Raw genomic sequence first — 24,557 nt, forward strand, 5'->3', positions numbered from 1 at the left:
TATTTGTGAAGATTTCCATAAATCACTAGCTCTTTTCCACTCAGTTTTTTACTCCTTAATTCAAACCCCAGATGAGTCCAATAAGAGATGAAAGCTTTTGGGCACCCAGTCACATCAGGAAAAACATGCTCCCATTCAGCTGACATGCTACAGACAGAAGCCACAGGACTGGCTGACAGCTGACAGCAGCCTCTCATCTACAAGCCAACTTCATTCCTTGAGAGCTGACATGTTTTCTTCTTAACTCTCGCTAATAACTTGAAACCCTCCCAAGGTGAGGTTAGCTATCTGGAACGTATTTTCTGAGATATGCCTTCAATAAGTTCTGTATTTCATAAAAGATGTTTGACTAAATGTTAAGATGCTGAATAACATGTTGACAGAGGCATTTTGTGACATACGTAGAAAGCTCTAGAAGTTTATAGGTCCTTTTCCTTTTCTGTGACTCAAACAGGGGGACTGAATGTGGGTTAGTATGATAAATACAAAATGAGAGCATGACTAACTTCACTGAAATGCTAGCCTCACTCACCAGCAGCTGGAGAGCTACTGTACTTAGACTCCATTTTACTGTAGTCAAAAATGGGGATCAAGGGGAAATACTGTATAACAGCCAGCGCTAGAGGCAGTGTAATATAAATCAATAATTGGACTAGACAGACACTCAGAGAACATTAATACTGCAGCTTGATTGGGTAGAAAATGCTCACTCTAAGGACACGCTCCAAGGCTCACTGATGGACACTATGCTAAGTAAAGAGGAGTTCCACATGATAAATGTTCTGCATGTTAATGTTCACTTGAAACTAGATGGCTTAGCATTAGGATGTGTATTTAGCAGTCATTTCCCAGAGTGTGTGTGTGTGTGTGTGTGTGTGTGTGTGTGTGTGTGTGTGTGTGTGTGTGTGTGTGTGTGTGTGTGTGTGTGTGTGTGTGTGTGTGTGTGTGTGTGTGTGTGTGTGTGTGTGTGTGTGTGTGTGTGTGTGTGTGTGTGTGTGTGTGTGTGTGTGTGTGTGTGTGTGCATCCGTGGGTCTGCATGTCTTTGTCTACCTGTCTATCTGCATAGCCATTAGTGTTAATATTTGACTCAGTGGGACAAAGACAAACCGTGTGTAACTCACTCTGAGGAAGGAGTCCAGTGATCCGTTCTCCATGAACTCAGTGATGATCATGACGGGGGCGCTCTTGGTGACCACACCCTCCAGGTGGATCACATTCGGGTGGTCAAACTGACCCATGATGGACGCTTCAGACAGGAAGTCCCGTCTCTGCTTCTCTGTGTAGCCCGACTTCAGCGTCTTGATGGCCACAAACATCTCCCTCTTGCCTGGGAGCCTCAGGTTTCCACTGCACACCTCCCCAAACTCTCCTACAAGACATAACAGAGAGACAGTTAATGACAGGAGATGTCTGACAGAGGTTACAAACATTCACATTATGAGCCAAAATGTAGTCCCTAATTCATTGGAATACAGACAACATTGAAAATATTTAGTTGTAAAAAATTACTGGCCTTTCTCTTTACCTGCGCCTATGACTTGCTCAATCTTTACAAAAGAGATGTCAATCTCCTTAGCAAACTCCCTCACAGCCTCGTTGGGGTCCTCATATGTAAACGGATCGATATATATCTTCATTCCTGGAGTCACTTGGAAAAAGAAGAAGCCGATATAATTTTGTATTCTGACATACACACACAAATTCTGCAACTGTGTCTGTATTTAACATTCAGAGTGTGAGTAATGAAGTATGTTATTATGAGAGAGTCAGAGAGGTTAGTGTTAGTGCAAGGTAGGAACGGTAGGTTTGGCTGGGGGTATCAGGACTATAATAATCAATGGGCAATGACATGGTATTCCCAGTGAGTTATTGGCAGTGATAAGGCAGGTTCATGTATGTATAAGTGCCACAGTGTCATAGCCGACCATTAACACCCCGGAGAGGCAGCCAGTCACTATACCAGTATTTCTCTCTGCTCCAGAAAATAAATTGGCTTTCTTAAGCTCTGATGCCAGGTAAATTGGCTTAAGGTGGACCTTAAGTGTTCAGTGACTTAAGTGTCCCAGGTTTCAATTCTGATTATTCTTGCTCTTACTTTCACATCTGACCTGAGGTTTTTTAGTACAGTCATGAAACCTGCATAGCGGACTGAACTGAAGAAGTGTTCAGGAACAGATGGAGAGCCCCTTGAAAGTTCCCAGTTAGAACCCTCCTATCTCTTCCCAAACTATAGAGCGATCCAAAGACCACCCACCAGAGCATGGCAGAGACCACCTGACACAGGGGAGGACAGCCAGGAAAACTATGACCATAAGTGTGGCGATGAGGACACACACAGGGGAGTGGAACGGTATTATTAGCTGTGAAATGCCATCAGCCTCTCTGGCAATAATCCCCACTGAATTACATCCTGGAAGAAACAAGTTCTGTAAATACAGCATTTACTGCAATCTGATTTGATTGATTACACATGGGAAAGCTGTCTATATTGATACGCCTGGAAAGCAGAAGAGCTAAATAGAAAAATGTATAAATAAATAAAACTGAAATAAGCTCAGGGAGGAAATATATCAGACCCTTTCTTTTTTAGCTGACTGACGGAGGGACAAATGATAAGCCATAAGCTCCCAGAGAGAGCCAAACTAGTTTCAATTGCAGCTCCTGAGCTCCAACTTGAAGATTCATTTCTGTTTCATGGAACTCTGGGCCAACATGGAAAACAAAATAATGAATAAAGGCCATTTCTTCACAATCTCCTTAGAATTGTTCAGCAATGGCAAAAGGTGTGCGTCGTATTAGCATGTTAATGGACTTAACAAGCTATGAGAAGACTAAATGCTAATTCCACAACAATGGAATTAGTTGACTATGAAATGAGACCATAGAGCCAATACACACTTGTACACAAGCTATGTTGGGATAAATCCTAGCATGAAGACGGTTGAAGAAAACGAGAGACAAGATTACCAATGGAAAGGTAAGAAGCACAAGGTTGGGAGGTAGCCAAGGACACTACAGTGCCAGGTGGTAGCCATGGAGACAGGTGTGTGAGGCAGCAGAGGGTTGAACGTTAGCCATGGAGACGACTGTGTGAGCCGGTAGCCATGGAGACAGGTGTGTGTGTGTGTTAGCAAGAGTGTGGGGGAGGTGCAAACAGTCACAGAGTGAGAGCGAGGGCTGGGTTACTCACTGTGGCCGCTGGTGTAGTGCTGCAGCTTGTCTGTGTACTCTGAGTCTGCTCGGTCAAAGCCACGCCTCCTGGGAGAAAGACAAAGAGCTATAGCGCTGGCCCAGAGAGGGGGTGTGGTCTATGCACCAGGCCTACCCGCTCCACAGCTAGCTAATGACCACTAAACACAACCAGCCTATAAACTATAAACCCCACCTTAACAAGCTACAGCACCCATTAAAGTACAATAACGAAGTAGGGGAGAAACAAAAAACACTAAAGCGAATGTGTCTAATCTGGCTGGCTTGTTTGACTGTTTTGTGATATGCAGCATTGGTTCGCTGGACTGATGCATGAATGACTCACCGGTTGCAGACGATGACAATGACAACCACAGCGATGAGGAAGACCAGACCTGCAGCTGCAGAGCCGATGATAAGAGGCAGTTTCTCCTGAATGCTGGTGTTGTACTCCTCTGTGATTAGACAAACACACCATCACACACTGAAACATATGGGCCGGTATCTGAGCAAATGCATATGGAGCAAACAGTGGGTGACAGACAGACAGACAGACAGACAGACAGACAGACAGACAGACAGACAGACAGACAGACAGACAGACAGACAGACAGACAGACAGACAGACAGACAGACAGACAGACAGACAGACAGACAGACAGACAGACAGACAGACAGACAGACAGACAGACAGACAGACAGACAGACAGACAGACAGACAGACAGACAGACAGACAGACAGACAGACGGTTGGAGAGACCAATGGGCATCTTGGTTGGCAGCACAAGACCTCTCTCCAAAGCCCACTGTGCGGGCTCAAATGCCAGCGATATGGCCACCCGCTCGTCTGGAACTGAGAGAGCGTGTTTGGGGGAGACCCAGCTCCCTTCCCTCCAGAGCGTTGCCAAACACAGGGAATCCAGCATGGCAGTAGGCACATAATCTCACAACACCACCTCAGGTCCTGACTGCTCTGTCTGGGGTGGAGACTGGGGAGGGCTGTGTCACAGGGTGGTACTGTATGCATCAAACTGTAATGCTGGGTTATCTTTTGTCTGGCAGCGTGCTGGCTGCTTGCCGTGGAGGAGAAGAGAGCAAAGGAGAGATCAGGCTAATGATGGCCCTCGGCACTGCAGGTAATGAGATGTTTAGAGAACACCCAGGTCGCTGTGCTAACATCAGATGAGCTGCTTAGGAGCCAGGGGAGAAGCTATTCTGCCAAGCACTGTCCTTCTATACAGATTAGACACTTTAACCTGATGTATGGTTTACATTAGGCCACGTTTAATCAAGTACAGTAAACTACAAAAATATCTACATTCATGCATTACCTATCTTATTCAATGCCACAAAATAACTCCCCTGTGAGTTCTGCTGAGAAGATAATGAATGAAATCCACAGGAATAAAACAATGGGTGTACTCCTTGTTGGAGAGTTGTCTTGTAGAACGCATCTCAAACCATTTCCCCATCAACATCTTTGTGTCTATTGGGTCATTAGGTCTATGGTGTAATGGTCCAGGTTGGGTTGATGGGCATGCATGGGATGTGATAACGCTGCATCTCTCTATGCTCTATCTGAGCTGAGGGAATGTTAGCTGCACCCTCACCTTCAGTCATGGTTTGGAAGTAGAGCTTGCCGCTGTAGCGGCCAAATCCGGCCACGGTCCTGGCGCGAACCAGGAACACATAGATCGCGCCTGGTTTGAGACCGCGGATGACCACTGTATTGGTCTGGCTCTTTATGATGGTTGAGTTGTACTCTGTCTGGTCCTGAGAGAGTAGGAAAGAAAGAGGGAGGAAGACAAATCAGTGCCATCCACAGAACAATTCATGCATTAATCTCACAGGGCGGCAGGGTAGCCTAGTGGTTAGAGCGTTCGACTAGTAACCGGAAGGTTGCAAGTTCAAACCCCCGAGCTGACAAGGTATAAATCTGTCGTTCTGCCCCTGAACAGGCAGTTAACCCACTGTTCCTAGGCCGTCATTGAAAATAAGGATTTGTTCTTAACTGACTTGCCTAGTTAAATGAAAAATAATTTAGTGCCTTAGAAAAATAGGCTGATGAGCAAAATAAGATAGAGACTCAAATGTTTCTAACGCTGATGTATCTATTTGATCAAGCAGAATGAACAGAGAATGAAAAGCAACAGCCGGAGGCAGAAAGGATGGCAGTTTCAGGTCAGCTAGAATTAGTTTGTTTGAGCTGTGAGTTCTGACGATCAGTGCAACTTTTCATTGCCACACCGGTTCATTCTATCCACAAAGCTGACAGGGTCCGTCTGGAAGAGGAGACTAAAACTGTGCCGGCTGCTGCCTTAGACCAATCACTCAGCAGCATGATTACAGTTGTGAGTTCTAAGCCACGGCAGGGGCCGGAACAATTGTTTTGACAGCTCTCCTCAGCAGTGTCTGAGAAAATAATTAGACTAAAAAGTGGAGCAGCATGGTGCGCAGTCACAGAGGAGTCCTCTTTGAACGTTGTGTGTGTGTGTGTGTGTTCTGGTCTGTTTGTATCGAAGTGTGTGAGCATGTGTTTGCGTGTGGTAGTATTTGTGACCGACCGTCCGCCTTGACGGACAGACTCCTGTCTGTCAAATTTATTGTGAGAAAGTATGCTGTCTGTTGAATAATATTTTTATGGCAGTCAGCGCTCCATTGTTTCAACCGCAAATCTCTCTGGAGGGCTGAGAGCGGTTTCCTTTCCCATTGACTGACCCTGATTATAATTGGAAGGGATCAAGCAGAAGTTGTACGCGGGATTCAGAAGCTATGTCTGCCTGCCTCAGTGAACACACTGTACACCGACAGGCAAAGATGTTCTGAATTTCAATTTGATTTTAAGAAATGAGAGCTCGTTTTGCAGTCAGTGGATACCTTATTTTGGCCCTGCTGAGCTGAAGGATGGGCAGACTCAATTATCTCGCCATGTGTGTCTGTGTACATGGAGCTGAGATAGAGCAGACTGTTTGTTAATGGGTAGTGTGCAGTGGGTACCTACCTTCTCATAGTACTGCAGTTCATAGTCCAGAATGACTCCATTGGGCTGGTCTGGTTGAGACCAGGACAGAGTGATGCTGTCCACGGTACGACTGATCTGGTGCATGATGGACACTGTCGACGGAGCTGCAGAGAGAGTAACAGATAGAACGGGAGAGATAATACAGACACAGAGGGAAAGAAGGAAAGTACATAACAAATGAAAATGTAGCATCACAACATTCGGTCACAACGATTAGCTCTGAATCATAGATCTGAATCATATAATTAGTTCAGAATTATAGATCTGAATCATATAATTAGCTCAGAAACATAGATCTGAATCCTAAAATCTCATCAAACAGATGCCTACTTCACTGAACTATGTAACGCCATAGTAATAGTGATATGTTGATAGTTGGTCTCATCGTGACCAGACATGCACTGCATGTAGACAGGTCACAACACACATCATCTGAGGGGACTTTCCAGCACTATTTCCATGATTAATCCGTGCTTCCCACACTGTCAGGGTGTGAGCGCAGTGTCTGTCCGTCTGGCTGGCTAGCAATCATTCCCCTGGCCGCATCCTCCTAGCAAGACAAATTGCGGAGCAAGCCCATTTTGCAAGGCACATAAAACCAGAGAAAATCACCATAACCACAAGTATGCAATACACAATCGTCATTTCGTTTTTTTTCAGCCTTCTATTTGTGTAATTGCAGTCTATGTTTACGCATATTTCTTGTGGATGACAACTTAATACACAATAGTAAATGGTTTGAAAGTGCAAGGACAAGAGTCATGGTCATGGTGGAAAGATATAGAGAATTATAGCATTTATTTTAATCACATAATATGTGGTAATCACTGTGTAGGAATAAGCCAGATCCTTTCAGCAGTAGTTGAGCCGTAAAGGACTGTTGAGTGGGTAGGGTTGTTGGCTGCCTTTATTCTAACAAAACCAAAGGACAAAACTTGCAACTTTCTTTTTTGGTAAGGCTGAAGGGTCAGGGAAGGGCATGCGATCCACGCGCACTCATACAGCCATTAACATTAGTGCAGGGTGCCGTGGATCACAGTGAAGATAATGCAGAAGGTTAAAGCTCTGTCTGGGGCTGGGAGGGCAGGATTTATGGGCCCTGGGCCTCAGCTGCACACACGGCCCTCAGCCAGCAACACAGTGGCTCCCCAGAGCCCCAGCCATAAAGACAGAGGCCACCCCAGCAGCACGCGCTCTCCATGGAAAATCCACTGACTGGAAAACCCTCCCATCCTCCCTCACTCGGCCCCACCAGTCATTATCTCGGAATCTAGGGGAGTGTGTGTAGTTAATATCTCATATATAAATCTCAGTGTTCATTTATTTTGTTGTAGTTCATGTAACAAAATGCTGCTAATTGCTGATGCTATCCCACCATGCCATAAAAGCGCATTTCAGATGGGGTTTGGATTAAAATGCACATGTTCAGTACTGTAGTGTAAAGCCCATAACAAATCCCAGTGACCAGTGTGCTGTAAGACATGATGATGGAGAGGGCATTTTATGGCCTATTCGTTCTCACCAACGTGTCAGCCTTGCTTCACATGCCCTCTGACCCCAACAGAAGCCTCCATACTAGGACACTAATCATGAGATACTGTCTAAACAGGGATGTCCCCATATGCCAGCGGCCTTAAACATAAAGAGTGTACAGATAATTAATAGGCAGCCTGTAGTTTCATCTCCTGCAAGCACTTGCACAAAGATAGCCTGCGATTCTGCCATGAGCATACATCCCAAATGAGACACATACTCACAGGCATCTCTTCAATCTCACTGTCCATTGACTTTGTTTGCAGTCACAAGACAGCTTAATAAGACAAATAGTCACTATAACGGGAACTCAGGAATATTACAGATGTACATATATTCAGGACTGCATGCCATTGCATTTCCAGTAGACAAGCAGTGTAGCCATCTCTGGCAACCTAATCCCAGGCATGGCAAACAGACAGAGGCAGAGTATGTCTTCATGTACAGAGGATGGGCACATGTCAACTTAAAATCTGTCCAAGAAGGACATTGTGGTCTTCCAGACTTGCAGCATGACAGACGAAATATCTGTATTTCACCAAACATAACGACTGAGGAAGAACCAAACACGACAACAGAGACTAAAGAAGACGGAAGCCCTACTGTTACTGGTGACACGGGGAAAATGTGTGTGGCGTGTGGACTCTGCTGAAATAATGGTATAATTTTCCACTTGATACGCCAAAGCATAGAGAGGGCTAACAGCAGAGTCTCTACCATGAGGAGGGTGATAATCACCAGCTAGTAAAATATATAGTAAAATAGTCATGGTGGAGCATTCCAAATAATTGCTGCTTGCAACGGTACAGCGATGAGGACTATTTTTCTAGAATCCTAGGTGTTTAACTTTTTCCTGGCAAGCCTTGTGAGCCGACACACTAGAATGATCATCGAGCACAAAAGAGGGTTCAGAGGGAGTGTGAATCTGTGAACAAACTCATCAGGAACGGATGTTTGCATTATTTTATCTCAACTACATCCAGGCCCAGAGTTTCTGAATAACATCCCCACATTTTGGAAGGTAAACCAACAATACTGTGTTATCTGTAGATGGGAGGGTTGTGGAGGGTTTAGAAGAGAGGGTTTACATGAGAGACCCTAAGGCGACACATGCTGAACGCGGAACGAGAGAGCTCTTTTTGAAAGGTTTTGACAGTGTTTCCTCGCAAAGTTTGGTTTATATACTTTTTTTGGATCCCATTAGCCTCAGTTGCAGTGACCGCTACTATCTGTCCAGACCAAAAACTCTGAAGTTGTTTGGCGTAGCTAGCTACTAGACAAGCAGGTAGCTATCAAGCTAGCAGGGTTTTCCAATATTAGCTTAAATACATCCAGCAATGCTGTTAGCCCTTGTGGGTGGGAGGTGTCCCAGGCGTGTGGTTGTATTCCCTGCTGCCTGTTGCTGTTTCCCTGCGACCTGAACTGGCTGGAACTGCGTGTATATATCTAAGAACATCAGTCGACGCTGTTACCATGCCACCTAAAACTGAGGACAGTGTTTCTCTAGCACAGGTGAAAGATGTGCTAGAGAACCACCCGCCAACCGCTCTTTTACGCTACTGCTACTCTCTTTTTATCATATATGCATAGTCACTTTAACCATATCTACATGTACATAATACATCAATCAGCCCAACTAACCGGTGCCTGTATGTAGCCTCGCTACTGTTATAGCCTTGCTCCTGTGTATAGCCTCGCTACTGCATATAGCCTTGCTACTGTTATATCCTCACTACTGTATATAGCCTTGCTACTGTTATATCCTCACTACTGTATATAGCCTCTCTACTGTTATATCCTCACTACTGTATATAGCCTCGCTACTGTTATATCCTCACTACTGTATATAGCCTCTCTACTGTTATATCCTCACTACTGTATATAGCCTCTCTACTGTTATATCCTCACTACTGTATATATCCTCACTACTGTTATTTTTCACTGTCTTTTTACTGTTGTTTTATTTCTTTACTTACCTATTGTTCACCTAATACATTTTTGCACTGTTGGTTAGAGCCTGTACATAAAAACTTCACTGTAAGGTCTACACCTGTTGTATTCAGCGTACGTGACAAATAAACGTTGATTTAATTTGATCCCCTGCCATAAAAATTCAATAAAAAGAGCAACAACAACATTGTTTACAAGGAGCTGTTTCAATAGCAGGAGAATAGCTTCAAGAGCTTTGTCTAAATATTGGTGGATACAACAAACACAAGAATGGACGATCTGACCAGAAAAGTGCAAATGGTTGCATTTCTAACCCCGGGAGATTTCTAACCCAGTGATGAAGCAGGACCGCAGCAAGATGGACATGAACTGTACGACCACGCGAAACGACATCAGCACTGTCTATAAATCTATGTTAACAATTACAGGGAAACAGGATTATCTAGAAGGACAATCAAGGTGAAATAACATTGTTCTGGGTGGAATCACAGTGTCTCCACATGAGACCTGGGCTGATTCTGAGGAGAAATTGAGGAAAATGATAACTGAAAAGCTGATGATGGATCACAGGGAGATTGAGCTGGAGCGCACCTAGAGGACTGGAAAAAACCTCCAGTCCGGGTGACAGACCCAGGTTGATAGTGGTAAAGTTCCTGAGGTTCAAGGACAAGGTGGCTGTTCTGGAGAAAACCTTTTACTGGTTCTAACATTCGACCAATCAGATTGTGCTGAAGTTGCTTCCAGAGGCAGTTTGGAACTCGGTAGTGAGTGTTGCAACCGAGGACAGACGATTTTTACGCGTTACGCTCTTCAGCACTCGGCGGACCTGCTCTGTGAGCTTACAGTTGCCTGGGGCAGCTCTAGCAGTACAGAAAGTACAGAAATTAGACAAACTGGCTTGTTGGACGTCTCTGAGCTCTTCAGGAAGACCATTCTATTGTTAATGTTTGTCTATGGAGATTGCATGGCGGTGTGTTCAATTTTATACACCTGTCAATAACGGGTGTAGCTGAAATAGCCGAATCCACTCATTTGAAGGGGTGTCCACATACGTTTGTATATATAGTGTTTTTTTGTTTGGACAAATTAACAACCGACTACTATCATGCTTATAGGAATGGGCACTCAACATGTAGGCCTACTGCACTGACATAAATTACTGATGATTGGCTGAAAGAAATTGATAATAAGAAGATTGTGGGAGCTGTATTTTTAGACTTCAGTGCAGCCTTTGATATTATTGACCATAATATGTCATTGGAAACATGTATGTGTTATGGCTTTCCATCCTCTGTCATATCATTGGTTGAGAGCGTAGCTATCTATCCAATAAAACACAGAGGGTTTCTTTAATGGAAGATTATCCAATGTAAAACATATAAAGTGTAGTATTCCGGAAGGCAGCTAGCGGTCTTTGCCCTTTACTGTTCTCTATTTTTACTGATGATCTACCAACAGCATTAAAAGCAACAAAGCCTGTGTCCATGTAGACTGATGACTCAACCACATCTAGTGAAATAACTGCAACCCTGAATAGAGTTGCAGTCAGTTTTGGAATGGGTGGCTAGTAATAAACTAGTCCTGTACCCATCTAAAACTAAAAGCATTGTATTTGGTACAAATATTTCCCTATGATCTCAGTTCTAGACCTCTCAATCTGGTAATGAATGACATGACAGTTAAGCAAGTTAAGGGGACTAAACATCTTGATGTCACTTTAAGACTGTAAATGGTCATGGTCAAGGCATATTGATGAAATTGTTGTAAAGATGGGAAGAGGTCTGTCGGTGATAAATAGATTCTCAGCATTGTTAGCACCACAGTTGACGAAACAAATCCTGCAAGCTTTAGTTTTACCTACGTAAATACTGACTATTGCCTGGTGATATTGTCAAGTGCTGTCAAGAAGGACCTAGAAAACCTGCAGCTGGCCCAGAACAGTGCAGCACGTCTTGCCCTTCAATGTACACAGAGGTCTTATGTCAACCGTATGCATGTCAGTCTCTCTTGGTTCAAAGTAGAGGAGAGACATACAAGAAGCATTGTATTTGTTTATGTCTGGTCTGACAGACATACTTACCCCACCATACATGCCATCAGGGCACAGTCCACAAATCCAGAATTAATTCAAGGCAACACACAATAGAGCAATGATCACATGGAACTCTCTTCCATCTCAAATGACTCAAGCAAACAGCAAAATTAGCTTTAAAAGAAAAAACGAATAAAACAACACCTCTGCCCTATCTGACCTAAATAACTCTTAAGCACATGGATATGTACTGATGTGTGGGTAACTGTCAGTAATGAGGGTAACTGGGGCAATAGATGGCCTAGTGGTTAGAGCTTTGGACTAGTATCCGAAAGGTTGCAAGAATCCCCGAGGTAAAAAGGTACAAATCTGATAAAACTGTCAGAAATTAGGGTCACTTTCAGTATGAACCATTTTGGTTCTATTGTTCTTATTTGAAATGTGTGTAGTTCAGTCCTTAAGCTGGTCTTGTTTACTCATGTTCTGTATTATGTCACGGTCTATGTTTTGTGTGGACCCCAGGGAGAGTAGCTTCAGCAACAGCTAATGGGGATCCTAATAAAATACTTTTATTATACTAAATACTTTAATTAGTAGTGTATTACTGTAAGTAGTATTGTCAGTGCTGTTTAATGTGAAAGTGTAGTGAGTTCCTGTAAAGCCCTTGGATCTGATAAAAGACAATGAGGCTTCGGGCTCTATTCTAGCATGACGCTCTGGCTGGGGCCCAGTAACAAAATATAAAAGGCTCTATTTTGTGCAACATCCCAATAGATGTTTTACTGTTGCGTTTGAACACCTACTGTAGTAACTTCCATAATCAATCAAAGATGGGCTTTACAGAGTTATTAAATCCATGCCAATGTAATGGGGCATGCTTTTGCAAACATAGAGAATCAATTTCCTCAGGCCACTGATCGATCCCATGTACATCCTCTACCCAGTCTACTCTTTGTTCTATACTCTTCTATTCTGCTACACTCATTTGGTGGGCTTTACCTCCCTCCCTCCCTCCCTGTCTTCCCCCAAGAATGCTGGCCCCCTTTCAGCTCAGCCTATTGATTCTGTTCCCTTCTGAGCTTGATGGGCATCTTCATTAAGCGAGCTGGTGGACTGAGACCAGGCTAGCCTTTGATGGCTGATAGGCATGCAGGATGGGAGAGGCACAGGAGAAGGCCCCCCTGCCCATCACATCTCACCCTGCTTGGGCCTGGACAGGGCCTGGGTCTGGGTTCAGGACCACGTTGGCCAGCTGGAGCTTCTGCCACCACAGAGACAGAGAAGCAACAGCCATTACAGAGCCATACTCCGAGGGGTGGGAGGCACAGTCATTATAGTAATCACAGTTGCAGTTTGTGGTTTGGAGAGACAATGCCACTTCTAGTGATTTCCCCTTTCTCCCTTTGTTCCCCTTCCCATCTTTAAAACCCTGCACTGTTACAATGAATATCTAGTGAAATGCCAGTCTGCTAAAAAAACAAGGTTGGAGAGACAGAACAGTCAACCTTCTATCTTGGTTGTTGAATCTGGGAAAGTGACTTGGATTTAGGACTTCTCTTTGAATATCTGACTTGCCAATATGCAGCATGGTCAATGACAATGTGGCTATGGTTTGATTTGAGGTTCTAGTGCAGGGAGAAATGCTATGATTTGGGGGGTAGCGAGAACAGATCAGCCCTCGTAAATCCCTGTCCCCTTTCACAGTAAAACTCTGTTTCCTCCACGGCACCGTCTCTCCCAATGGGCCAGCCAGCTGCTCCTCCACCATGCAGTCAGGCAGCCTCCTAAACAGGCTGTTGGTGCTGCCTGCACTCTCTCTCCCTCCGACTGCTCTCCGTTTACGAGGCATGCTTCGAGAGCTCTTAAAGGGGAGGCCTGTATTTGCATATACTTTTAGCACGCTGGCAGCCGGCCCTGTTCCCCATCTGCAATGAATTGTGGGTTTTTAAGTCTCCAAAGAGTTTCCAATGCAGTAAAGCTACACAAGCAAGATTTCAGTTCATCAAGCTTTAAACCATCTGCGCTGGAAAAGATTGGGGCCTTAATGCACTCGTACACAAAAATCTAATTTTAAAATAGGCACTCCAGGGGCTTAAGAAGTTTCAGATGCTTACAGGGAGGTTAGATCTAATCTAAGCACACTACGCCACCAAGTAGTTCTGCTCACCCAAGACCTGAAGCAGAGACTGGGAGAGGAGTGAGGGGACAGTGTTAAGGGGCAAGGTGGGAACTCTCTCTGCAGTCACTTGGCAGCTACTGGTAGCAATACAATACATGTACTCTGCTGGGCGTGGGCCTGATTGGTTATTCAGTCTGGTCAATAGTTTTAGCAGTGCGCTATATGTATGGGCATCAAAGCTCTGACTCACAGGCTCTAGCCGGCCCACAGTTAGTTTATTCTGCATTCAGATTTTCTGTATCTGGCTTCTGAACCGGCTTCTTCAGGAGATAGTTGAGTGAGCAGGGGTCACTAAATCTGAAGGACCCCAAAAAGGTTATACTACTATAACTATACAAGAATCAGTTCTATGAGTTTGAGTTTCTTTTGTCAAGTGGATAAGACACTTTTGGCCTTAAAAGGGTGTAGGCCTTCAGAAGAGCCTGAGCGGATGCTATAATACAAAACCATTGTCCTGGATAATCTACTGTGTACCGGACATTGAAAGACTGGATACAGAACATTTGCTGTAGTTACACTGCACATACATTCACTTTTGTTTCCCACTTATACATTTCTTATCTGCATTTACAGATAAAGATTTACTATATGACACGCAATGGCCAGGATTTAAAATAGATGATCTCAGCTTGAACTCAATTTACTTAAAACCTCAGAGTGAATCATGGGAAAGATATGTGCATGTAACTCGTGATCTTAGAGATTCATGCTTTTGACCTCACCTATGTCACACTGAAAGGGAAGACAATATTTGAAAGGACACCAAGGTTGTTGAGGTAAAGTAAGCAGCCCCTCAGATTCCAAGAAAAACTATTTTAAAGGTTAAAGTTTAAATTAAACAATAGTGACTTTGTTTTGTTCCTGTGTGAATCATTATGTCAATATTGAATTTTCTACACTTTTCTAGGTAGCCATCACGCTTCTGTAAACAAAATAGATAATTGCTTCAACATTTTTTTTACAGTGGTGTGTCTGAGTCGACACAGACATGTGCCTCCTTGTGTGTGTCTGTGAAGTGTGTGTGTGTGTCTGTGAAGTGTGTGTGTGTGTGTGTGTGTGTGTGTGTGTGTGTGTGTGTGTGTGTGTGTGTGTGTGTGTGTGTGTGTGTGTGTGTGTGTGTGTGTGTGTGTGTGTGTGTGTGTGTGTGTGTGTGTGTGTGTGTGTGTGTGTGTGTGTGTGTGTGTGTGTGTGTGTGTGTGTGTGTGTGTGTGTGTGTGTGTGTGTGTGTGTGTGTGTGTGTGTGTGTGTGTGTGTGTGTGTGTGTGTGTGTGTGTGTGTGTGTGTGTGTGTGTGTGTGTGTGTGTGTGTGTGTGTGTGTGTGTGTGTGAGTCAGTATGTACCCACATACAGTACCATCACTCTGCTGTAAATTTGCTTAGAGCAGACACTTAAATCCTCATCCGTTCCGGCACATAAAAACACTCATTCCTGTTAAATGGCTCCAGAAATAGAAGAGAAAGCAATTCCAAATGTAATCAAAGCAGAACAAAAAGGCCAGACAGGAACGTAACACATAAATATTTCAGAGAGCATCTTTCCCTCCGATACTTCAACAACCAGGAGATTAATTAGAGACCAGAGATGGAGGAGGGAGGAGAGGTAAAGATAATACAGCCCCCTTCTTCCTGTCTCCCACTTTGTTCTTACAATGCCTTCAGAAAGTATTCACATTCCTTGACTTTTTCGACATTTTGTTGTGTTGCAGCATGAATTGAAAATGTATTACATTTTTAGTTTTTGTCACTGGCCTACACACAAAACCTCATAATGTCAAAGTGGAATGATGTTTTCAATTTTTTTCTAATTCATTAAACATGAAAAGCTGAAATGTCTTGAGTCAATAAGTATTCAACCCCTTTGTTATGGCAAGCCTAAATAAGTTCAGGAGTAAACATGTGATTAATGGCTCATATAGGAGAAAACTTGGAATGGATCATTGTAGTTACTCCACAAAAGTATCCTAATTGACAGAGTGAAAAGAAGGATGCCCGAACAGAATTCAACTATTCCAAAACATGCCTCCTGTTTGCAACAAGGCACTAAAGTAATATTGCAAAAAATGTGGCAAAGCAACTAACTTTTTGTCCTGAATACAAAATGTTATGTTTGGGGCAATTCCAATACAACACATTACTGAGTACCACTCTTCATATTTTAAAGCATAGTCGTGGCTGCATCATGTTATGGGTACAGTATGCTTGTAATCATTAAGGACTGGACAGTTTTTCAGGATAAAAATAAATGTAATGGAGCTAAGCACAGGCAAAATCTAGAGGAAGACCTAGTTCAGTTTGCCTTCAAACAAGACACTGGGAGATGAATTCACCTTTCAGCAGGACAATAACTTAAAACACAAGGTCAAATCTACACTGGAGTTGCATACCAATAGGAAAGTGAATGTTCCCGAGTGGCCGAGTTACAGTTTTGATTAAAATCTTCTTGAAAAAAAATCTATGACAAACCGTGAAAATGATTGTCTGATGATTAACAACCAATTTGACAGAGCTTGAAGAATTCTTAAAGAATAATGGGTAAATGTTGCACAATCCATGTGTGGAAAGCTCTTAGTGCTGTGTTTCCAAAACTCGGTCCTCGGAACCCCAAGGGGTGCACGTTTTGGTTTTTGCCCTAACACTACACAGCTGATTCAAATGACCAAAGCCTGATGATTAGTTGATTATTTGAATCAGCTGTGTAGTGCTAGGGCAGAAACCAAAATGTGCACAGTCCTGAGGACTGTCTGAGAAACCCAGTCTTAGAGACTTACCCAGCAAGACTCAGCTTTAATCGCAGCGGAAAAAAAATTCTACAAATCATTGACTCAGGGGTGTGAATACTTATGTAAGTGAGATATTTATGTGTTTTATTTTCAAAGAAAATTCAACAATTTCTAAAAACATGTTTTCACATTTTCATTAAGGGGTGTTGTGTGTAGATGGGTGACATTTCATTTTATTTCATGAATTTAGAATTCAGGCTGTAACACAACAAAATGTGAAATAGGTCAAGGGGTATGAATACTCTCTGATGGCACTGTAAATGTAAAAACAGAAATACAACTGAAAAAATATACACAAAAACATGAAGAAGGGTGTTTGCCAAAGAATTGTCATTTATATTACAGATATATCATTTGGTCTTCGCATGAATTGATATTCACACCCAACTGTGGTTTTCTTCATTTTAAAATAGAAATGTCCCCTTTCACTCACAAGACACATTACTTATATATGTTTTGTTTAACCAGCACTGAAAATCTGAAAGCTCTTCAACCCGAAAATCAGGTTGTGCACAATCTCTTTTAGAGTCAGTTATTCTGACCTTTTATATTAACACATTCCAAGCAAAGATGTTAAATTATTCATGACTTATGCTTTACTCACCATTTCCACGAGCACACTGTGGGCAATAACAACAGTGAATAAATCACTGCATTAGTGCAATTTATTTACACATTTCAGCATCAATCAGAGCTATTGTGGCCTACAACAATTAGTTCCATCCTCACATGATACAACCCTTTACAGACCACCGGGCCAAAAGGGCCTGATTCTTTTTTTTAACCCTGCTTGGTACTCATGCAATCTCTACTGCCATCTTCTTTCAAAAGTGTTCACAATTTAGTTAAACTCCAGAGAAAGTATATGATAAAACCGACTGCATGACCTTTTTGTTTTTATATTTTTGTCTTGCCAAAACATAATAAATAGGTTATTCATACAATTTTTATTTTGTCTGGATAAAATATGTAGCATTGTACAAAGCATTGATTTATGAACGTGGAGGGGGAAAAGGCTTAATAAAGTGCCAATCTATGCTCTAATTCTCTTAGGGTAGGAAGTAATTAAATGCATATTGAATGCGTAGGTTATCTAGCTAAAGTCATCTAACCTTACAGTCAGCTAGCTCCGCAGTCTGCATACCTAACGCCATATGCAAATAAAAATCACACACTCTCTGCTCTCTCTCCTGCCACTAGTTGGTCCTAAGTAGTAGCCACAGTATGTGCGTACTGTGCTGGCTGGAGCCCCAGTGTGTAGAGCTGTGCCACTCTGTCAGGGCTGGGCTGTGCTCCAGGTGTCTACAGAGGCCTCCTGTCTGTCTGGTCGCCTGACCCACACTGGCACCTTCCATATGTGCCCTTTCTGACACCTACTGTCACACCGCACACCCTGCATCCTATGCTGGCTAGCCTAGCAGCCTCTCTCTGCCCACTTCCCTCTACTACTGAATGCTGGACACATTAGCAGCACTGAAGCACAACAGAGGCGTGGAAAACACCCCCTTTATTTCGAGCTGTAGTTTAGAAGGCTTGAATATAAAAGCCAGGCATAAGAGGAATAAAGAATCAAGAGTATCAAATTTGAACTTATTGGGCTATTTCCATTGCTTTAGCTTGCTTTCATTTAGTTGTGGTGGCATTGGACAATGTCGCTAAGTTGGACAGAGCATAAACATTTCTTGGAAGAGGTTTACCTGGCTGGCCCTACACCAGTGTTCCTCAGCAATGCCCATTGGAGCAGCCAAGCTGTCCCGTCCCTAGTGGCCTGGTTACAGTTCATTCCTAGTGGCCTGGTTACAGTTCATTCCTAGTGGCCTGGTTACAGTTCATTCCTAGTGGCCTGGTTACAGTTCATTCCTAGTGGCCTGGTTACAGTTCATTCCTAGTGGTCTGGTTACAGTTCATTCCTAGTGGTCTGGTTACAGTTCATTCCTAGTGGCCTGATTAGTGTGTTTCTAGTGGCCTGGTTACAGTGTGTTTCTAGTGGCCTGGTTACAGTGTGTTTCTAGTGGCCTGGTTACAGTTTGTTCCTAGTGGCCTGGTTACAGTTTGTTCCTAGTGGCCTGGTTACAGTTTGTTCCTAGTGGCCTGGTTACAGTTTGTTCCTAGTGGCCTGGTAACAGTTTGTTCCTAGTGGCCTGGTAACAGTTTGTTCCTAGTGGCCTGGTAACAGTTTGTTCCTAGTGGCCTGGTAACAGTTTGTTCCTAGTGGCCTGGTAACAGTTTGTTCCTAGTGGCCTGGTAACAGTTTGTTCCTAGTGGCCTGGTTACAGTTTGTTCCTAGTGGCCTGGTTACAGTTTGTTCCTAGTCGCCTGGTTACAGTTTGTTCCTAGTGGCCTGGTAACAGTTTGTTCCTAGTGGCCTGGTAACAGTTTGTTCCTAGTGGCCTGGTAACAGTTTGTTCCTAGTGGCCTGATTACAGTTTGTTCCTAGAGGCCTGGTTACAGTTTGTTCATAGTGGCCTGGTTACAGTTTGTTTCTAATTGGCTGGTTACAGTTTGCCCTGGTAATTTAGGGGATAATTAAGTGGTAAATCTTCCCCAACCGTATGATAGTGGTGCGCCAGATTACAGCAGCCACCCATGAGCTGAGTAATGGGATTCAGTCCCTCAATGAGCTGCTCACCCGATAAGAAACCAATTCAGTCGGTCTCCTTCCTCCTTGTATTAGCAGCAGCTTCCCTGGCTCACCTTGGGCTAATGATACGCCTAAACAAACATGTCCTCTACAATTGAATAGAGCTACACACGGTATAGAACATAGTCAGAAGCATGAATGAGTAAATGGACTATGGAGGTCTGATTCATCAACTGCAGGGCTCCATGGAAGTTCCAGGCAGAATGCTAATGGTTTTGATTGAGGGATGAGGGAACATTGTTTCATCGACCATACGTACACTGTAACTATTGATGACCAGGGCAATCACTGTTGAGCAAAACATGACTATCCTCGCACCTACTGTAGAATCAGTGTGATTCACTGCCTGTAAGGCAACACAAAATGGGACACTATCATTGATCATCTATACCATTCATTATCTATTTTGTGATTGGTGTAAAAGACATTCCCGGCAGACATGACTGACACGGTGATAACATGAATTCCTCTCAGAACCACAACATTTATCAGTCAGTCATTGAAAGCTCTGGTGTTGGGCTGATGTGTGTTCTTCACTTAATCAAACAGCCCTTCAGTGTGTGTGTGTGTGTGTGTGTGTGTGTGTGTGTGTGTGTGTGTGTGTGTGTGTGTGTGTGTGTGTGTGTGTGTGTGTGTGTGTGTGTGTGTGTGTGTGTGTGTGTGTGTGTGTGTGTGTGTGTGTGTGTGTGTGTGTGTGTGTGTGTGTGTGTGTGTGTGTGTGTGTGTGTGTGTGTCGGACCAGAGAAGTGAAGTGGACTTAGACTAGCGGTCTCTGTGTCTTTTAGAGCACAGGACAAAATCACATGCTGCCAGTGAGATGTCAGGGATGTGTCTGGTTAAACACTTAAAGGGGGGTGGTGGGATTTTAGCAACCATTTCATCCCCTAGCAATGACGATGAGAGGGAGAGATTTTGTGTGTTATGAATGATTAACCCCCATTAATCATTATGAAAGAAAGCTAAAGGCTAGCTTTGTCTTCAGCCATTTGTCCCCTGTACCCCTAGCCACTCTACATGTGCGTGGGTGTTTTCTGTGCCTTCCCACAGCCCAGGGGTATCATTCCAGCCCCCGAGGAGACAGCCAAAATAAACCATTGATTTGTTTGCTCAATAAGGCCTTGTTAAGGCTGCTCCCGTGCCACACAACAGATGAATCACAAAAGCAGTATAACCCAGGCAAGCAACTCATGTATTAACATTCCAGCTCTAATAGTGTTACCAGAGGGTTGCAGATAGTATTCTGTGTCTGATGGTGGACTGGGGCATTACTACTCATCTGAGGGCTTGTTTCATCACTGCCCTCCTCTCTTCGTCTCTTGTCCTAACTCATCAAGTCATCGTCACACATTTGTGTCTCACTAAAAAAAACTCCCACTCTGTTCTGCCACCCCTCCTCTGCCACAGACGTGCTGCCTCAGAGTCACACCAAATTACCTCTCTCTCCCCCTCTCCCTTTTTTCACTCTCCCTACTTCTCTCTTCTCTCCCTTTCTTTCTGTCTGTCCTTCTCTCGCTCTCGCTCTTTCTCTTTTCATTGTTTTATAGGCCCACCATTAAATATTATGGAAAACATTGCGTTGATCATCTCTTTTCAATATTTGATGGAGGAGAAAAGCTGATCATTAGTGAATAGTTCGGTTGTGACTCATCATTATGAGGATTTCTGGGCTATTTATCAAGGCCAAAATCAGAACCCTTTCTGATTTTGTGGGAATTAGTCATATCCTCACAAAACAAGCGTCACTTTATTATGTGACTGACTCTACAGTATGAAAATAAATACTGCACTATTAGGCAATCATGCACGTCCTCAGTCACAGGAAAACTATTGATGAGCATAACAGAGTGTGGTGGGGGTTACAGTATGTGTAATGTGCTTGATTGGGGGTGGTGAATGAGAACTTACCCGTGTCTCCTCACACCCCGTTCGTTTCCCCCTCGTCAACAAATTCCAGCAGCCGAGGACGGGAGTCGTTCACATGAGGAACACTTTCACGCCAGTCACATCCAATTTACTTATTTATTTGTTTCTTTCAAGCCCCCAGCACATAGCTTTAGGTTCCAAACGTGTCTGATTAACAAAAATACATACACACACACACACACACACACACACACACACACTCACTTTCTCTCTGTAAGGTAAGGAGGAGGTACGGGGCCAGCACTGCTAATTAGGGGTGACATGATGTTTATGTAACCTCCAAGCTTCCCAAACCAGACACAATTACGGGCCCCTGGTCCCACTGACCCCGGCCCCAGCCCACTGTGGAACCACACAGCACTGGCCCTCTGTCCCAGGCAGGACCCAGGCTGGTCACAGGGCAGGGGGAGGGGGAGTGAGCCAGAGTTCAGTCTCTTTAACAGCTCTCTCTGACGGGAGCTCTGGAGCTGTAATACAAAGTGACGGCCACTTCAGTGCAGAGCCCCCCAATTTCCGCCAGGACTCTATGGCAGGGGAAGGGGGAGAAGGCTGGGGCAGGGGTGGCAGACTTGTGGCCCAGTGTGTGAGAGTTAAGGCAGGGGCCTCATTAGAAGGCTTTACTGCACTCTGAGGCCGTCATTACCCCCCCCCCTCCACCTCCCACATACACACACAATAACCACTTACTTCAAAACACACCATCAAAAAGAGGTGGTTCCTTCATTCAAACATCGATTTTAAACAAGTTATATCAATAACTCAGAGATGTTTTTAAGCATTATTATTTGACTGACTACAGGATGCAACCTACTAGTATTGCATGCTGCTTTAAAAACAAATCTGATTAAAATGTGTTAATGTGCTGTATGAGGCCCATATAGTCTATCCCACAGAATGCAGAACTGTTTCTTCCTTTTCAATACCTTTTATCTTACATGCATCTCTACAAACCTCCTCGCTTGAATCATAGTGAGTCACATCCACGTAAGAACGTAAGTTGGAGGGAGAAGTTTTATATGTCCACTTTAATAATTCACAGTAACACAGGGCCTTGGGGAGCTCAGTCATAGAAGGCCAGTCAGATGAGAGATGACAGGCACTTACTCATACTGCCAACAGGACACAAAGCCCTGGCGTAGATAAAGCCTGTAGCCTGTATCCCCGCTCATCAGTGCTCCGGCAGCACAGCCTGGCACACCAAATGATGCGTCTCATACAGACAATTAAAGAGCAAATCAATTCTGCTGCTTGGATTAAATAATGGAGGCGCAGTCATTTACAACCACAAAGCACACAGTGGAGAACCTGCACGGCAACCATAGTTACAGTAGACATTGATTGCAGCATGTTTCTCCAAGATCCCACAGATGAACAAGTAAGGCCAATCACAAACAGACCTGTTTTTCATTAGAGGTTATTATTCACTGAAAATACAATGGCTTCTTACTAATCTTCCCAATACTATTTTGGGTGCAGTCTTTAAGGCAGCTCGTAGAGGGCATGGGGATCATAGTGAATTCAAGGCGTATTACCAAAGACTTCATAAACTTAATAAGTAACACTAGAACTGAGTGGCTGGATGAAGCAAGGGCCTGAGATGTTAGGACTGTAATCACCACGCAGCAGTCAGGGGAGACAGGAGGGAGTGTCGTGCTCACTAAGCTGAGTTACTCTGTCTGAGAGCCCTGATGAGGTCACACTCTGAGGACCAACAGGCCATCAAACCCTGCCTGTGATGTCATCAACAATCCTCTCACTCCTGTTTAAGAACAAATATGCATACTTACTCCACACTAGAGGAATATGAAAGTGCGTCATTGTGCGTGTGTGTGCCTGCAAGAGAGACATAGAGAGCATAAGGAACAGTGTACTCACCAGCCTGGTTGGTTGTGATGTTGACGGAGGAGTACTGTGGTGAGTAGGGGCTCTGCTCGGAGACCCCATTGACGGCCTGCACCTCGAAGGTGTACTGTGTGTGCGCCAGCAGGTCACTGATGTAAACACGTGGCTCTGTCAGACCCAGCTGGCGGGGTACAAACTGGACATTGTCCCCACAGCGCGTGCAGCCTCCCCGGCCCCCTCCACAGCTCTTACAGATGATGTTGAAGACCACGTCCTCACGGCCACCTGACTCCCTAGGAGGCTGCCACTCCAGTATCAGAGACGTCTCATTCACGATAGACAGAACGTTCTGAGGAGCCGATGGCACCGCTGGAAACACACAGACAATAGACAGTCAACTGAGATGGTTTCTGTTTGGAATGTGAGAAGCATTTACAGTGGTCTCATACACTACATGACCAAAAGACTGTGGTCGCCTGCTCGTCGAAATATTTCATTCCTAAATCATGGGCATTCATTTGAAGTTTGGTCCCCCCTTTGCTGCTATAACAGCCTCCACTCTTCTGGGAAGGCTTTCCACTAGATGTTGGAACATGTCTGTTGAGACTTGCTTCCATTCAGCCACAAGAGCATTAGTGAGGTCGGGCACTGATGTTGGATGATTAGGCCTGGCTCACAGTCAGCGTTCCAATTCATCCCAAAGGTGTTTTATGGGGTTTAGGTCATGGCTCTGTGCAGACCAGTCAAATTCTTCCACACTGAGCTCGACAAACAATTTCTGTAGGACCTCGATTTATTCACGGGGGCATCGCCATACTAAACAGGAAAGGGCCTTCCCCAAACTGTTGCCACAAAGTTGGATGCACAGAATCGTCTAGAATGTCATTGTATGCTGTAGGATTAGGATTTCCCTTCACTGGAACTAAGGGGCCTAGTCCGAACCATAAAAAACAGCCCCAGACCATTATTCCTCCTCCACCAAACATTACAGTTGGCACTATGCATTCTGGCAGGTAGTGTTCTCCTGGCATCTGCCAAATGCAGATTTGTTCGTTGGACTGCCAGATGGTGAAGCGTGATTCATCACTTTAGAGAATGCGTTTCCACTCCTGCAGAGTCTAATGGCGGCGAGCTTTACACCACTCCAGCCGACGCTTGGCATTGCGCATGGTGACCTTAGGCTTGTGTGCGGCTGCTCGGACATGGAAACCCATTTCATGAAGCTCCAGACAAACTGCTACTGCGCTGACAATGCGTCCAGAGGCAGTTTGGAACGCGTTGGTGAGTGCTGCAACTGAGGACAGACGTGCTATGCGCTTCAGCACCCGGCGGTACCGTTCTGTGAGCTTGTGTGGCCTACCACTTTGCGGCTGTGCCATTTTTGCTCCTAGATGTTTCCACTTCGCAATAACAGCACTTACAGCTGATCAGGGCAGCTCCAGCAAGGCAGAACTTTTACAAACGGA

The 24,557-nt window shown here is 44.2% G+C and overlaps 1 protein-coding gene across 6 annotated transcripts in view; it reads right to left on the reverse strand.

The window, feature by feature from the left end:
- The window catches only part of LOC124031384 (ephrin type-B receptor 2), a 149,632-nt gene that overhangs the window by 9,719 nt on the left and 115,356 nt on the right, over positions 1–24,557 (reverse strand). For 2 of the 6 annotated variants that reach the window (XM_046342546.1, XM_046342544.1), the window contains exons 5-11: positions 23,125–23,460; positions 6,192–6,316; positions 4,801–4,963; positions 3,537–3,645; positions 3,192–3,256; positions 1,527–1,649; positions 1,123–1,370 (exon numbers count right to left, since the gene is read on the reverse strand). In XM_046342546.1, coding sequence (XP_046198502.1) covers positions 1,123–1,370; positions 1,527–1,649; positions 3,192–3,256; positions 3,537–3,645; positions 4,801–4,963; positions 6,192–6,316; positions 23,125–23,460 — 1,169 coding nt within the window. Of the gene's footprint in view, positions 1–1,122; positions 1,371–1,526; positions 1,650–3,191; positions 3,260–3,536; positions 3,646–4,800; positions 4,964–6,191; positions 6,317–23,124; positions 23,461–24,557 lie in introns of all 6 variants that reach the window. The other 4 variants (XM_046342545.1, XM_046342543.1, XM_046342548.1 and 1 more) reach the window with 3 other exon arrangements.

The sequence above is a fragment of the Oncorhynchus gorbuscha genome, linkage group LG03 (genome assembly GCF_021184085.1).
Source record: "Oncorhynchus gorbuscha isolate QuinsamMale2020 ecotype Even-year linkage group LG03, OgorEven_v1.0, whole genome shotgun sequence".
NCBI lineage: Eukaryota > Metazoa > Chordata > Actinopteri > Salmoniformes > Salmonidae > Oncorhynchus > Oncorhynchus gorbuscha.